The sequence below is a fragment of the Phymastichus coffea genome, unplaced genomic scaffold (assembly GCF_024137745.1).
Source record: "Phymastichus coffea isolate CEN01 unplaced genomic scaffold, Cenicafe_Pcof_1.1 PCOF00044, whole genome shotgun sequence".
Lineage (NCBI taxonomy): Eukaryota > Metazoa > Arthropoda > Insecta > Hymenoptera > Eulophidae > Phymastichus > Phymastichus coffea.
Genome location: NW_026706855.1, coordinates 1,269,332 through 1,286,163, shown reverse-complemented (window position 1 = coordinate 1,286,163; position 16,832 = coordinate 1,269,332). Strand labels below are relative to the sequence as shown.

At 46.0% G+C, this 16,832-nt stretch overlaps 1 protein-coding gene across 7 annotated transcripts in view; it reads left to right on the top strand.

Annotated features, from left to right (window-relative positions):
- LOC131664633 (phosphatase and actin regulator 1-like) overlaps positions 1-16,832 on the top strand; it is a 112,417-nt gene that overhangs the window by 27,579 nt on the left and 68,006 nt on the right. Inside the window, exon 2 of one of the 7 annotated variants that reach the window (XM_058935903.1) lies at positions 13,551-13,595. The exons of the other annotated variants lie outside the window; for them this stretch is intronic. Within the exon in view, the coding sequence (XP_058791886.1) occupies positions 13,551-13,595 (45 nt within the window). The remainder of the gene's footprint in view (positions 1-13,550; positions 13,596-16,832) is intronic. 7 annotated transcript variants of the gene reach the window in all.

Sequence of the window (16,832 nt, the reverse complement as noted above, 5' to 3'; positions counted from 1 at the left end):
TTTGTATGCAGAACGCCTGTGTCACATTAAACAATGCGCTCGGTGCAGCTTTATCATTCTCCCCGGCGCCTCTCTCTCTCTCTCTCTCTCTCTCTCTCTCTCTCTCTCTTTCGCGCTCACATACTCAGCTTAATGCCATTGGCTGAATGCGAGCGGGCAAAGGGCTAATTGAGAGTTTCGCGCCATTGTGCCGCAGCTTAGACAATCTCTGCCGCGTTTGGTTTTTCAACGTGGAATCGCACTGATTACCGGCCACGGCAACGTTAAAAATACCCCTCCTCCTCCACTCCCCCTAGTTCGTCCCTTTTTTTCATGCCAGACAGACAAAGGATCCACCAGCAGGTTAAGTGATTGAGAGACGGAGATAAGGGAATTTTTTACCCGCTGTTGCGCCACGTTGATCGATGGATGATGCGTCAGTCAGACGAAGAGCACGTTTCCCCGATTGCTAATTAAATCATTGGCCTTTCGCTAACAAATTCAATCATCCGTCACTTATGTACATTTTTCTATTTGAAAATGTAGGGAAAATGTATATTTTCAAAAGTTGGTTCGACAAATAGCGCCGGCCCGAAACACATGGTTCCAAAGTGTACGAGAGGGTCCTACCGTTTTTTCGACCAGGTAACAGGGCCAAACGATGTTTTGCATTGCCTTTGTCGTGCAACGAACCAAACGAATGTCAATCACGATTTATTGGCCAACTCAGTTATAAAAACATACGAAATGTGATAGAATGACGGGACGAGAGAAGCCGGCGCTCTGTTGAATCTCGGCATGCTGAGATTTCTGTGTGTGTGTGTGTGTGTGTCTCTCTCTCTCTCTCTCCCTCTCTCTCTCTCTCTCTCTCTACTTGTTTCTCCAGACTCGAGATCCAATATAAGCAAGACAAGCCTGACCTTTTCTTCTTCTTCTTCTTCTTCTTCTTCTTCTTCCTCCTCCTCTTATTCGCCATTCTTGACCCGAGGTAATTAGGCGCAGGTAGACGAGAACAATATACGACTTGGTTTTCTACGCCGAACTTTCTACTCGTAAAACAATCTTTTGTTTCTCATTTTTTTCGCTTATTTCCAAATTAAATCGATCGAGAGTAACAAACAACAAGAACAAAAGCGTTCGGATATAAAATGCATCGGTCGAGCCTCCACATAATTTCCTTTTCGTAATGAGAAAAGTGCTTGATCACATTTTAATCGTACTCGTGGCTCAGCTACCAGTGATGAATTATTTCACGCACGCGGCGGCACATAATGAACCATTGGATAAATTGGATACCGTCGACCGTGCAACTATTAACGAGCGAAATAATCGTTGACGCTTTTTCTTGTTTTCGCCGATTAATTAACAGGGCGTGCAAGCGGCCAAGAGCAAAATGAAACCGGAGTCGTATGGCTTGACGTCATTTTGTCATCGTCTAGTGGCTATAGCGGGTGTGGTACTGCCGTGGCTCTCCGTGGGATTTTCTCTGGTTACTAGACGCGATCGACTTTCTCGCGACGACGCGTTGGCCTTTCTACTTTGCTCGAGATTAGCTTCTTGTCAATCGATGCTGCTGCTGCTGCTGTTGCCTATCGAGACAACCAGTTCGCTTTGGTTTGTTTTTCATTCGATACGTCGAAAAATAATAACAACAATCAAGGGAATACATTACGTGGGAGTGTTGACAAAAATTATAGTAATAATAACGATACGAGCGTAACGGTCGTTCATCATTGTAAAAGTCAATGGTGATGGATCGCTCGAGCTCAAGCTGTCTACGCGAAATTAAAAACCGAAGCGTGCGTGCACATTTGGGTGTGTGCGCGTGTGTGGCGAGTATTAAATGATTCGATGTCTTTATATACTGCGAGCCGCAATATAAATTCCTCCTGAGCGCTCATTAAGTAGGCTTAGTCACGACACATCGATCGTCGACGACAAAAAGACATTGTGTTTTGCCGGCCGAGCTGGACCCGAAAGCCTTTCGAGCGTGTTTTCGAAATGCCCAGCTCCCTGCGGCACTGAATATGTCTTCTCGCTTGTTTAGCGTTGAAAGGCGAGCGAACAGTTCGGTTCGCGTGCAAACGGTATCGCGAAAGAAAAGGAAAAAGAGAGGGAAAACACTCGGGCCATCAGTCAAATGCAGGCGCGTCGAATCCACTTTCCCATTATCTCGTCTGCTCGATCTCGCGCGGTCGTCGATGCGCTGTGCTCTTCCCACGCGTCAATTGCCGCCGGCGCGAGCGCTGCTCTCGGGGCATCTCTAATTGCAATTGTGCCTGCGTCGAGTTGAACGATCTCGGTGCGCGCGCGCGAGCGTGCCTGCATATCTGCCGATGGAGATGGCATTACGGTCGCGAACGGCACAGCGAAATAAAGGCACGCGCCCGAGGAAGACAACCGACTACGCCCCGCGCTCGGCCCGCCTGCGCGACACAACGGACTACTCGGCTGTCTACGCTTTCCTCGCGTGTGCCGCACACACACACACACACACACACACACACGCAAACACACAATTGCACCGCTGTACTACGTGCCAGGTTTTCGCTATTAGGCATCGTGTAGTTCCGGTGGAGTTTGGTGCGATCGATACGGCATTAGAGAAATCTCGATCGATCGCTGAAAGATAGCTCGCTTCGACAACGAGGTAAAAGTCAGAGCGTACGCCTACTTTGCCGTCGTCGCGCGGCAAACTCCGTTGATGTTCGACTGCCCGTCTGCATTTTCGAGAGCGCGCGCGGAATCCAGGGCCAAGTGCATCGGCATTCCCGCGCGCTACGACAGGCTGACGTGGAAAGTAAAGCGAGCGCGAGATGCCTCGGGAATATTGATCGATGAGCCGGCGCTGTGCCGAGCGTGGAATTGCTATTCGAAAGTGAAAAGTATCGAAGAGAATATATAGCGGCGGCGCGGCCGACCCAACGGTTTCTCATGGTGCGACGCGTGAATGGTGCCTGCGTGTGTCCGTGTGTGTGTGTGCGTGTGCAATCGCTGCTGCGTGATCTATCGACAACATCGACGCAGCGATCGAGATTACGACTCCGATTGAACGCGTATCGTTGTTAATTAGATCGTTAGGCGTTGTAGCGCGCAGCAGACACGTTCTAACGATCGAGGACAAACAATGGTACACAAGGCGGTTATACGCATTGCGCGAGCAGTCGTCCATTGCTGCGTCAACGAAAACAACAGCAACAAAAAAGAAAAAGTCGGTCGGCCGTTCGGATAGCCGAATGAACGTAGCGCCGCTGGCACGTGACGCGCGTGTCGCGTCCAATAATCGCGCGAGTCGCTGCGTCAAGTCATGCACACGAGCGTTAAGCTACTAGTCGCGAGGGAATTAATTGTAGCGCGTCGGATGCTGCTGTTGCTGCCGCTTTGCTGTTGCCCGCGAATTATGAGCACACGCGCACGCAGACACGCCCGCGAAACTGCAGCGACGCCCGCAGCTCATTCGATTAAGGGCGCACTCGCGTACGGCCGTGTACGCGATTAATTTGTCATTGCCTCTGCGCTAACGTGTTCATTCGGAGGAGAGCAGCGCCGCTTTGGGCGGTGCCGCGAAATTGCCAGGAAATCCGAGCCGGTGAATATGGCTAGCGCAAGCTCGGAGTGATGCGAGCAAACTCGATTTTCTTCGGCGCCTTGTTTGTTGTTCCATCGTGAGAACTGCGCTTCCTTCGAGCGGTACAGCGTTGCCCGTTGTCTATCGATTATTATTTCCAAGTGTCGACAGTAGCAGTGACTGTTTTTGCACGAGTGAACGATCGACTGTAAACTCAACTCTACGCGAAGAATCGCGTCCGCGCGCTACGGTTTGTGACTGTTTTTGCGAAAACGAGAGCTGTAAAATACCAATCATTTCCGTAGCCATTTGAATGATAAGCTATCGGTTCAGCGCAACTTCGAAGCGGGAGCTTCTGACTTTCTTTCATCCTTTTATACACGGTGGACACAATAACTCGAAGTGCTCAATCGACTCCCCGGTGCGGTGCACTTATGCGAAAAAAAGCAGTCGATTTCGCTAAACTGTATCTCAAAGTTGATAAAATGGAGAATTACCCTGCATTTTTCAATGTTGAGCTTTTAATTGAAACAAGCGCGAAGAAAGCGCGTACGCTTACGATTGAATCATGTCACTCATGAGCGGATTGAAAACCCGACATTACCCTCAAAAAACCATTCTTTTTGTTTATTTCACGCTACTCGATTGTAATCGATTGATATCGCTCATAGAAATCCTGTCGCGTTTTGTTTCGGGAAGTTAAACTCTACGCGCACAGATAAACCCGTACAATTGCCCAAGAACGATCAGTAAGTAAATTTCTTTGACAACTGAAAATTCCAGCCGGCCATTCGCATTTTCGACGCCGCTTTTCCGATTGAATTACACACAAACGATCGTTGCGAATCGATAACCAAAGGCAATATTCCAAATACCACGAGATAGATACTTGTCTATGTATCCGACTGTTTGCCGTGCATTTTTCTTTTTTTTTCTCGTTCTATCTTTCGAAATCACGGCACCATACAGACGCACACAAGAGGACCCCTAATCGATAGTTTGCACGCGCGTAATCTCGATTCGAATTTCATCCATGCTTATCGAACCGGTCGCACTCGCGTTCAACTGCATTTCGTACTTTTTCCAAAACACAGATACGCAGAGCTTCTTCTGGCGTGCTGATACTCACAGTGTTTTTTTCATGACAAAATAGAACAACTGCTTTGCTACCCGGAAGCGAAATTCTGTCTATGCTCGTTGCACGACGATTCGACACATACGAAACACTTGCGGCTTTGTAGTTCTCTCTCTCCCTCTCTGGTCTTTGTCAAAGTTCGCGCGTTGTAAGTGCTTCAACACTTTTTATTTCCTTCCCGCGGACTTTCTGTCCAGCGGCTCGCTTTCTGGACAGCCAATCGAACGCCGAGGAATCGCTATTGATTAAGTAAAATAAAAACAAAAAGCTTTATTTCTTTTCATTTTTGTTTAGGCCAGAAAGCTCGGCACCAAATTTCAACTTCCAAAAATATTAGAGTATAAATTCGCAAACCTCAAAATTTATCGATGTCAGTGACTGATTGCTTTTCACTTGTGCATGTACGTGTACGTGACGAATGCGGTAATAAATCACCAAAGCTAGATCATCCTAGCGATGATGCTAACCGCAAACTTGGATAGTGTAATATCACTTGTTTCTCGTTAGTATCGCGGACTGCAACCAGACTAGATTGATGTTTGTTCATCAGACCACATATCTACACGACCACAGATACCTGCAGATTGTTACTTTCTACTTTAGCGTTCACCAATTATTTAAATCGCTATTTGCCTCAATCGATTTTGCTGCAGCGAAGGGTTACCAACTCGGAAGGCTGATCGACGTTTTCATTAACTGCAATTTTTTCTGGTTCCCAATAATCTTGTTAACCCTGGCAGACAATTGTCTTTGCTAAAAAATGACAAACAAATCGAAATTCCATTAGAGGATTGCGCTAAATTGCGAAATGTTGAAAAAGTCGCAACAAACTTGCAGATCCATGACTCAATATCGTAGTCAAAAGAAACAAACGCGCTCGAGCTGTGCATTGCAGGTTGCATAAGTAAAGCTCCGTATATAATTTCTAATCGCGAACTGTCGTTGTATAATCTCGGCATTATAAACGATAGCAAAAGTTATCATTTTAGTCGTCTATCCAGTCCGGGTATCCTTGTTTCTTTCCGTCATTATTCAACCGCTCGAAATCGAAAGTAAGCGTGTCACGCAACATCCTGAATTCCGCATTCTATGGCGTACCCTTAATTGGTCCAATCGCACTATTTCTCATAGCTATCCGTGTGGCTCGCAACCCCATCCACCTTTTTTCGCACAATAGCCACTCTCTTTCGACACATTTCTCGCGGAAAAATCTGCTAACTCGCATTGTTCTGCCATTATCGGCCAAACGTACAAAGACAGACTCGCTTGAAATTGCAACGGAACAAAAAAAGAAACAGGTCCACAGCAGAACGACAAATCGATTGCCTTTTTTACGTTATATAAGATCGCTGCCAGCGAATTGATAAAGGCGATACGATAAGTTTCAATTAAGCACCTGCTTACTCGTAGCATCATAATATTTCACGATTCCGCGTTAAATGATTCATTAACGGCCAAACCGAAGCTACAGCCACGTTATATACCGGGATTTAGCTTTGATAAGCTCCGTCAATTTGTTTTCTAAGACTAATTATTCCTCATTGGAAGAGATGAGTCTGAAGTTTCGAGCGTTCAGGTTGCACGGTTTTCAGTAAACTCGGTTTTAAATAACAAAATATCAATAATAAACATATCAATTTCTGAAAATCGACCTATTCGAATAACTATAGAGCTAATAGAAATGGAATGTAACAAGTGCAACATTTTTTCCTGCATTAGTAAAAACCATAGTTTTAATAAATCTCGCTACTCGAGATCAATAATTTTTGGTTAGTAACCAATCATTAACAAAAACATATACGAAGTCCACGTCGTTATTGTTGTTATTATTGTCATTATTACTTTAAGATTTACGTTCTCGTGAAACGCTGCAAAGGTACGAGTATACTAGATACTAGTATGCATTAGTCTTGATTTCTCAGTCACTAGCACGTAGACTTACTCTCCCTAGCATTCTTGAAATGGTGAGAGAGGACACATTTTTTACACGCATCATGACTTGATCTCCAGTTTAAGGTGAAATCTGAACCACCGGAATCACGGTAACAAATGTATGAATACCCACGACCTTGTGCACGGAAGCCAAAGCTCTTACCCACTTAACCACTATAAACCAGTATTGTATGCAAGCTAAATATTTTTTGATTTATTAACAGTGTAAACCGACATTCGATACTTCAGTTTTATCCGAATAGCTTCTTCCTTCGTGATTGTTCTGACCATCGAGGAAGTTGCGCTCGAAAAGTAATTAGTCAGAAGGTGGTACGAAAGAAACCAGGTTACATTAAATAATCGAAAGAGTGCCGGCATGGTACATCATTAATTCGAACTCTCGTGGGACGATCGAAGTTTTCACTAAAAACGCCCATCCACTTCCTACTCGAGACTCGACCCACAAAGCTTGGCTGGCAGAAGGGTGCGCTAAACAAAAATCACGCTACAAGCACGTCGCAGCCTATCAGCGTCGCGGCTGCGGTTAATTGACCGAATTTAACAGATTTTTCCGGGAACGTCGGAGGAAACGAAGAGGGCACGCGCTCGCGCAACGGAACACGCCGTAGGGAGAAAATCCCGCTACGCGCATCATCGCGGAAATCTATTGCTGACCGCGCCGCGCACCGCCGACCTCGCTTGCGTGATCTAGTTACCGACTACGCGACTCGTGCGAACCTCTTACAACGAACGCTATACATAAAGCTTGTCGATCTGATTAGTCTATACTTGTGTATTCTAGCGGCAGAGAAATGCCGCAAGCTCGAGGATCTCGTTAAAAATACAATTAAAATTTTAATTGGAGAGAGAGGCGCAAAGTTTTACTTGTTCACACGAATCTACGTGCAATGATCCGCGGATGCAAGTGTATTTAATTAGCATAAATGAACAATTAAAATGAGCGGCTCGATCTCCTGAATAATCGTTAAACTCAGAAAATTAGCTTGCGACACGAGAAGTAGAGACGGAGAACTCGATTAAATGTCATTGCTCGCGAGAATTTCGGGCACGCTCTATTCTCTAAAGCCACATCCTTCAACTTACTTCGCTGTATTTGCGCTTTCATCTTAAAACAGGTTAACTTCTACAAATAAGAAATAATATTTTACTTAGAGAGAGATAATAGTTATTTTCGTGAATCAACTCGTCGTGATTTTCGTTGCTTCTTTTTTAGTTCAATGAGAAAGTGGAGCGATAACTATGATTCAACATTATAAAGTAAGTGTTTATGTCTGCAAAATCGGATATTAGTCATTTCCCTCCTTGAGCTACATTCTTAAATAATTTATGAGTCTTAATAGTCAGCAGCGCAAACGTTTACGAGCTTCGAGAATGTTTACAGCAAATGAAATAAACTGAACGTCGGGTGATTAATTGCCTTGCTCACAGTCCAAAACGGACGAGCAGCATATTTGAAGAAAGCTTAAAAAAGGTGGACAATCTTTTTGTTATATCTTCGTGTTACTAGTAAATGGGAATAAAATTAGAACTTTTGATGCTGAGGGGTATACAAGCTCGAAACGTAACATCCATTGTATCAAAGTGGAAAATAACAATTCCATCAAGAACTCGTTTCGAAAGTCAATTTCAATGACGAATTTCCTTTCGCACGCTACAACCGAATAAATCAAATAAAAGCATGTTAAATGTACCCAGAAATTTAATGAAAATACAGCTTCGTATAAAAATTGGCTAGACGCGAGACTTTCATCGCGCTTTCCCAATGCAATTTCCGCAGAAATCTCTAGGGAATTAGCAGAGGCGGCGACCAGTCTGAACCTTGACCGTCAACCTCGCGCTAGGCTCAACATAGCTTCCAGGGTCGTGTCGTCGTCGAGAATCGAGCTAGAGTGTATTTACCTTTCGCGCGTTATAGCCAAGCGCAAAAATAGTCGAACCCGTTTTCTCTATCCTCTAATCGCTCTCGTCGCTCCTCCGTAGGTTCTCTTCGCGCGAAATCAGAAATGTCATTCCGGCGATTGAACACGTTGACCGTCTTTGACATACACTGCAAATTTCATTTTGATGTCCGCTCGTTCGTTATTTATGGAATATCGAGTGGGAATCGATGAGCAGCCTGTATAAAAACACCGCTGGTCGATTAATTTGAATTACACTGCGGCACGGAATACCAGGTGCAACAATGTCGATGCATATACGAGCGTCTGAATGGTTACAAGGAAATTGCGAATCGCCGGACATAAGTAATAAAGCCGTTCTTGTATCGTTATTTCAATGCGAGTCATTTAATTTTCAATAAAGTATATATGTGGGGCAATATACGTAGTAATGGAAAGTCATTAAAAACGATAGCAATTACGAGCCACAGTAAAAAAAGAAACGCGAACACAAAGCGAAAAAAAAAAGAATCGACGTTCCAGAAGCTCGTTTCAACGGCCGAGCTTGGGTTGGGTTCGGGTTATAGCTCGCAGATTTATCGGCTTTGTCCAATTGAATTTTCATGGGCTCATTCTCGTTGCCCTCAGCTAGGTGCGCGCGTACGCGAAAACCGCCTCTCTCGAGATGAGACTGTTGGTCGAGGCCCCTCTGGCGCATAATGAAGAGTTTTTATTGGCTCTAAGATTAGCATAATAAAGCCTGCACGCGACAGTTGATCCCATCAGCAGTGTAACGGAAGAGTGCATCGCGGCCTAGCAATTCTTTTGAACTTCCGCAGTCGCGCGGTAAGCCGAAGCTTCCTATCGCGGCCAGTGATTCGTTATCACTTTTCCCGCAATACCGCTAAATTACGCAATGTTTATTGCGGCTCACCCGCGAAGCCCTTGTCAGCTGCATTTTTCGCGACGATCGATTATTCGTGCTTTCAGAGTGCAACCGAATGTGATGTCAAGTTTGAAAGACTGATCGAAATGTACGCCTGTCGCGCTCCAAACGGATTGTGTCCGCGAACGGATAAACAAGATTAATATGATCCGCGGATGAAACGTGCAAAGGATGCTGCCGCATCAAAAAGCGCGAGTAGCTTGTCGTCGAACGACTCGCAGCGATGGAGAAGATCAATGCCAAAAGCAACGGAACAGATCGGCGGACGCGAGAATCGGCAGGTGGCTAGAACGGGAAATCGGAGCTCAAGCGATGCAGCTTTAACAGGGCAATCCGATGCTGCAGCGAACGAGCACTCGAACGCGCAGTGCTACCGTTCCCGGGCACCGTACGATCGGCCGTAATGGCCGAGCGAAGCGCGAGAGGGCCGAGCCGCAGTATTGGATAGTCGCGCTAACGAGTTTGCCTCCGAGACGCATCTAACCGATTTCCCATTGCTCCTATCAATGGCGAGCCCTGTGGTTCGCTGTTTATCCGGCAGTTCGCGACTATCGTGAGGCTTCGCGGCGCACGCCCGCTGACACCGTTGTCGGCTTGGCATACCGACGCGCCCGATCGCTCGCTCGCAATTAGCTCGTTGCGGTTGTCTTCGGGTGTGCCTTCACTGCCTCGTGCGCGTTGCGTCTTTCTATTTTATTACCACTCCTGACGGGCTGCAGCTAACAACTTTGTCGAATCTGTCATGCAAGCGCTGAGTGAATGTCGGATGGGCGAGAGAGTCCACTCTCGTCCTTTGTCTTGAAACGTACAAGAGAAAAGTATCTTGCGAAGGAGGTTGCTCAAATTACCCACGGCATGGATATTTTCTTTCGACCAAATAAAGTCCTACAATTGACCTTTCTATACGACCATTTCGCGCAGAGCCGTTATTTTACGAGCAACGTCATTTTTCCCATTTGATCGTAAAATTTGCTTGCGCACCAACAAACGGTCGATGCTAAGAAGAGAGTACGTGGAGGAGATCCGGGCAAGATGGACACCTTTGGGGAAAATCGAGAAAAAACGTACCAAAGAAAGCAAATTTATATTATTATAGTTTTAATGTAAAGTGGGTATGGTAACCAATACATTTCTGCAATAGTAGCCATGACAAACTATTTAAACTAATCCGAACATTTGATAAAAGAATTGATAAAATTTTAAGTGCTTGAAAAATTGTCGCTCAAGATGGACACTCTCCAATAAAATACATTAAATGAAAATAAATAAATTCTGTGTATATATAACAATAAATAAATGACAGAATTTTTTTTTTTTTTTTTTTTTTTTTAAGTCGAAAGTCGTTCGATTTTCTCTTATATTTGTTGACCATTTTCATTAATAAATTCTAAAAAACAAATAATTTATCGAAATTACTTATAAAACTACTGAAATTAAAAAGAAATTAATATTTAAAAAATGTCTATTTCAGGGGGTGTCCGTCTTGCAGAATCAGTTGTAATGTTATAAAAAAAGAAATAATCACAATTTGAGATGACGATATGTTAAATATAAGTAAATACTATATTGCTATACATTTTTAAAGTGTCTAGTAGACTGAATAAATAATACACTTTTATACATACCATATGGTAAGACGTCAAAAGTAAACATCATTTAGACTTGGTGTTATTGCCGCGAACCCGCATACATACTGAAATTCTTATCATTAAAATATAAGGAATATATCTATAGATTTTTATAATATTCGTTATAACCAATATCAAAATAATCGGCCCCTGTCCGGATCTCCCCTATGGATAGAAATATCGACCAGATAGATTCCTCATGAGCGGACATATTAGTACACTGGTAATAACCCTGAAAGGCCTGCAGACACATCTTGGTGGGTACAGTCCTCGGGGTATATGTTATCGATTTTAACTTATACGCTCTCAGTTCTCCTGGCCGCAAGTGCAGTCACGGTGGCGGTTTCTGCACAATTGTTATTGTTATTCAACTGTCTCGCTTGCGCGAAAGGCTATTGCCGTATAGCGTAGTCGTCAAGTTCCGCGCTCGCGCTTCTAAATTACACTTAGGAGTTGGAAGCACAGAGAGAGAGAGAGAGAGAGAGAGAGGGAGGGAGCGAGCGAACGATAATTTGCACCCAGTCTACACGGTTTTACTCAACAGTTCACTTTCTTTTCGAACAAAGAACTGCAAGCACGAAAAATATTATTGTACTCGCAGACTCGTCAGGCAAAACAACAAAGAAGAGAGATGCGAGTGATAGCGCTATTTCGGTGAAGATCGATCAAATGAAAATGAAAAAGGTAGCGTGCGCAAAGGCAATTCGCAGCAACAATGTTAAAACAGCCATTAGCCGACATAAAAGCGTCAGACCGCTACTATTCTCAATGGGCCTATTGGGTGCTTTGACTGGGCTTCAAACACGCGAAAAATAAAAAATAGCGTGTCAGTAACAGCGCCGACAGTCCAAACAATTTCTTCGCATTAGCCGGCCATTAGTCATAACTCTTGTGGAAGATTTGTTTGAGGTATTCGCGATGGGCACTAGAACCAAAATACGATAAGATTTCTCTCGCGGGTGTACATGTACAATCCTCGAGGTACTCCCATCGACTCCTCCAGCGCAGCCGAAAAAGAGAAATGTTGCTCGCGAGAGAGAAGCACGAATCCCAGGAGTCAAATTCAACGTTGTAGCCGGGCGGCCTTTACGTTAGGCTACCTGTTGCTGCCATACGGTACGCCTACGCGCCTCTCCAGACTTGCGTTCGACGCACGTCCGCGCTCGCTTCTCGATCCCTTTCGCCGTATCTTATTCAGCCGAATCACTTCCGGCCTCGTGGCTCGCGACCTACATCGATTGATCGCGCGACCAACTCAGGCGGCAGGCCATCAGCTATCTTTTGGGAAACACGGGGAGCGCGAGCAATCGACAGTTCTCGGCTTGCCGTTCTCTTTCGCGCGCTCACCGCCAACCATTTTCCAGTTGGTCTACGCTCGTCGTTACCGCAAATCGACAGCGCGATTGACAGTCCGCTGCTTGTTTTCTTTTTCCTCGGTGCGACTCGTATATTTTCGGAACGACGCGCTGCCACGTCGTTCAAAGCTTCAAAAGTGCGTTGCGGCTATTTTCACAAACGGTATACTCTTGATCTCTCTCTTTCTCTGTCTCTCTTCTGCGTTCACGCGTCATCCACGGCACGGCAAACTCGCACGATAAGAGGCAATCGTGCGCGATAAATCCTCGCAGTTTGTAAAAGTAAAGTGGGCGCGATCGTGCCTCGGCAAACTCCTCGGGGATATGTGCATGCAATGCCGCGCGCGACCAAGTGGTCATTGACGGAGCCACGGAAATTCTGCTCTCCCCTGTGCACGAGCCTATGCCTCTTCGCATTAAACGAACCCCGGATGCAGATGAGCGTCTGCTGAATAATTTAGCCCGCTCAGTGTCTTTTCTGATCCCCTCCCCTTTTCTCTATTCGTCTATCCATCGCGTATGTGCGTGGTTTTCTTAAAAAAATGACTTCACCATGAAGTTCACTTCGTACGGTGATGCGTTCGATGTTTCAAATGGATTTGCATTTTCGGAAGGTTTCAAGTACTGCGTTTTTAGAAAAATGGACCCTCTTAGATACACAATACAAATCAGAAATTTCACTGTATAGCTTACACGTTTTCTTAGGTACATATGTCATCTCTAAACACCCATTTCATATTCCTATAGTACTATTTATAAGGCGTATTCATAAATGGAGAGTATATTTTATACCTGAGCAAAAACACAAAAAGATTATACCATGTCGGAATGCAAAACGTAAAATAGCCGACACATCAGGCGTGTATGATCTACGTGAGAGAGAAGCTTATTGCACGCAAAACTGCGTCTACACAATGGATTCGCAAACTCGTCGTCGTCGCACCCGTGACCCCGATCTCTTTGAAATTAAAACCGGGAAACCCATCGTTGTACTTTTTCTTTAAATCCCCCTTTTCTCCGTTCAAATATGATTTCACCTTTCGAACAAATTCAGCAAGAATTTTCTTTCTCATTGGCTAATGCAATCATTTGTTTTTCCTTTGTTGCAGGTGAGTCAAAACGAAGCCACCGCTTTGCAAAAGTTTCCACGACACGTAAGTTGATCACTTCGTAGAGACAAAAAAACAAAAAGAAAGTAAAGGAAAGAGAGGTGCTGCATCGTTCCATTATCCTTCGCACGTCATTTATCCGTGGCTTATAAGCTCACCACCCACGCGAGATAAAAAAAAATCGTCGGAGAAGAAGAAAGTCAGGCTGGCTCTTTGTTTCGCGCGAACTCTCTTTTCACCTCGCTTTTGTTTGTCGTTGGTAATTCACCATCAGAGGCTTCGTTTATCCATAGCGCAGCGGAAGACGCTCTCTCTCTCTCTCTCTCTCTCTCTCTCTCTCTCTCTCTCTCTCTCTCTCTCTCTCTCTCTCTCTCTCTCGATAATTTACAGCTAACAGAGAGCGAACTCGAGTAATGGATGTTTTCATAATTCACTCGTTATCCATGGTGCGAGTGCGCCGCGAATGCACGTTGCGCTCCGACGAGCCAGTCCGCGCCTAATTAGCCAAAACATTAGATTTTGCGTAGCGGCGATCTATTCACCTATCTAAGCTGCGTAACGTCGTTTTGGCTTAATAAGCTCCGCTCATAAAGTAAATCAAAAGGCGAGGGAGCCCTCGGCGGGAAAAAAGAAATTGGCCGTTGAGGAAGTGGACGGTAATCTTTGCTCGATCGCTTTGGTCGGTACCCAAGCGGCGCGTTCCTACTCCGTCATCTTCTCGGCAGCCCAGGCAGACGAAGATAAACAGCCTCCTAGCTTCCTCACCGTTCAAGTTCGAGCTCCGAGCATACTCGGAGCCCTCGAGCCACTTGACTCCTCGATACTTTCCTCCACAGTTTCCGCGCTCGAAACACCAAATCCATCGCGTTTGCAGTCCGCAAACTTTCCTCGGCTTCGGCTTAATAAAAATTAAATATTTTTTTCCATTTGGGAGAAACGATGATATGCCGCGGCGTTTCGTGTTACTCGGCGATGCGTCTCGAGACGTAGCCTCTCAACGTAAGTGTAGTTGTATGTGCATAGCTGCGCGAGTTGAATTACGCAATACACCGTTAACAAGACGAGCCTCTCTCGTCCAGCTTTGCACCTCTCTCGCTCGTAGCCGACTCTTCTTTTGCCTCTTCTCCTTGTTCGAGCTCGCGCAGCTTTCTTTATTCGCGACGATGACGACGACGGCGACGACAACGAGCCTCCTCGCATTATGAAAATTTACAGCGAACACGGACTATCCGCGCCACTTGACTCACTGCTACGACGCGTATCTTTACACCTCAGACACCCTTCGCCTTTGTATTTTCTTCTTTCTTCTTTCGTTTTCAACGCCGAGATATGCTACTTTCCTTCCATCTTCTCTTTGTTTTCTCAAAGTGAATTTTCATTAGCTTGAGAATGCAACCAAGTTCACAAAAGGCATTTTTTACGGGAAGGGAATAGCTCACGAGAAATCGTAGGCATGCAAAGGCCAAAAGGCAGAGTCTCGTCTCGAAGCGAAGTTTTATTCCAGAATGAAATACGTTTGTCGTGACGGCCACCTAACTCCGGTACTGAGCGTGTGCGCCGTTAAAAATTTTTAAGAAGAAGCAATAACGTTTGTTCGATCGGCGTGAAAATATTACTGCGCAGCTTCACGAACGATTTTGCAAAGCGAGCCACGGCCTTAATCCAAGCCGAGCAGCGACGGAAGATCGATCCGGAGCAACCCGCATCGCGTTACGAAGGCTGTCCTCGATCGTTGCGCGTCGCGCGAGCGTCGTGGTGACGCTGTGCGTGGGCGCGGATCTCTCGCGAGCTTGCGACATGCCCGACGAGCCCTCTTCGTTGCAGCAACGATCGGAGAGCATTCTTTGGGAGCGTCAATCGAATCCTTCGCGGCCGGGTAATCAGTCTCGATTACCGGAGTTGTCCGCTGTGCACTTCTTTACGTGCTGTTTCATTCAGTCCTTTTCGACCGAACGCTGATTGGATTTTTCACGGTCGTACAACTGCGATGCGCCGCCGTATAAAAGCCGGCTGAATTAATTGCGTTGAGCGATTTTGCTGTCGACAGTTGTCTGTAAACGACGTGCTGCAGATTTGGTCATGTGTGTATTGGTGTGTAAAGGTCCCACGTAAGAATCTGTCAGCGTCAGCTACCAGCGGCGGCGGCGACGACGACGTCGGGAACGGGGACTCCTCTCCTGGATCCCCGGGGATTCGGATGTGCCTACTTCGTCTGCCTTCACAGCCGAGTCCCGTTTTTCTTCCTCCCGCGTTTATTTTTTTCGCGACGACTTGAATTTCAACGAGACGCGAGCCCCGATAAAACGTGGAATCGATGTCCCGTGACGTACCCCGTGAAGATTGAGATCAGAGCTTGTCGGTTCGAATCGCCAAGCATTACCTCTACCGAAGCTCGGATCATTCGTTTCGAAATCGCTGCGAACGCAGGCGAAGATCGACAAGAGTCGTTTAATGTTTGAGTGTTGAACGCCCCCGCGCGTCTAACGAGATGAGGTCGCGACCTAATAATAGAACTCGTTATACATGTGCATGCACCCACGACTGCGTGGCGCGTATACGAGAACGCGTGTACTCTTTTATTTTCGTTTCCGTTCTCTCTCTCCCTCTCTTTTGGCGTTTGTTTAGCGATCGATGCGCTAGAACTTTGGGGCTGTCTCTGCCAGAACGTGTGTTATCAGGTTTGCATTTACATTGAAATTCTAGCTGGCTGTATATCTTCATTCGTATCTTCCCCGCGAATGAAAAGCGAATGAAAAGCGAATGAAAAGCGAATGAAAAGCGAATGAAAAGCGAATGAAAAGCGAATGAAAAGCGAATGAAAAGCGAATGAAAAGCGAATGAAAAGCGAAGGGAAAGCGAAAGAAAAGCTAAGGAAAAGCGAAGGAAAAGCGAAGGAAAAGCGAAGGAAGGAGGCGCCGAACGAGATTGTGCCGAGTGTAAATATAAGTCGGGCGAATGGGAGTCTCCGGTTGGAATAAGTAATGGCCGCGTATTGAAATACGTAGCGGAAGTGGGGTGCATATCGATCTCTCTCGAGGTACACGCGCGCACGTCAATCGCAAAAGCGACAAGCGTCTCGCACCTGCTCTGGCAGTTCTCGGCCGGGCTGCACGCGCCGCCGAACAACGTACGTGAATACGCTGGCTGTTTTTATTTCGCGCGCGCGCGTGACGCGGCGGCGAGCGCGGCCTCGGGGTTACCGTATCACGGCGCTCTGCGCTCTCGTGTCCCTTTCTCTCTCGCGCTCGGTCATAGCGGTGCCTGTCGTGCGCGCGCTTTATT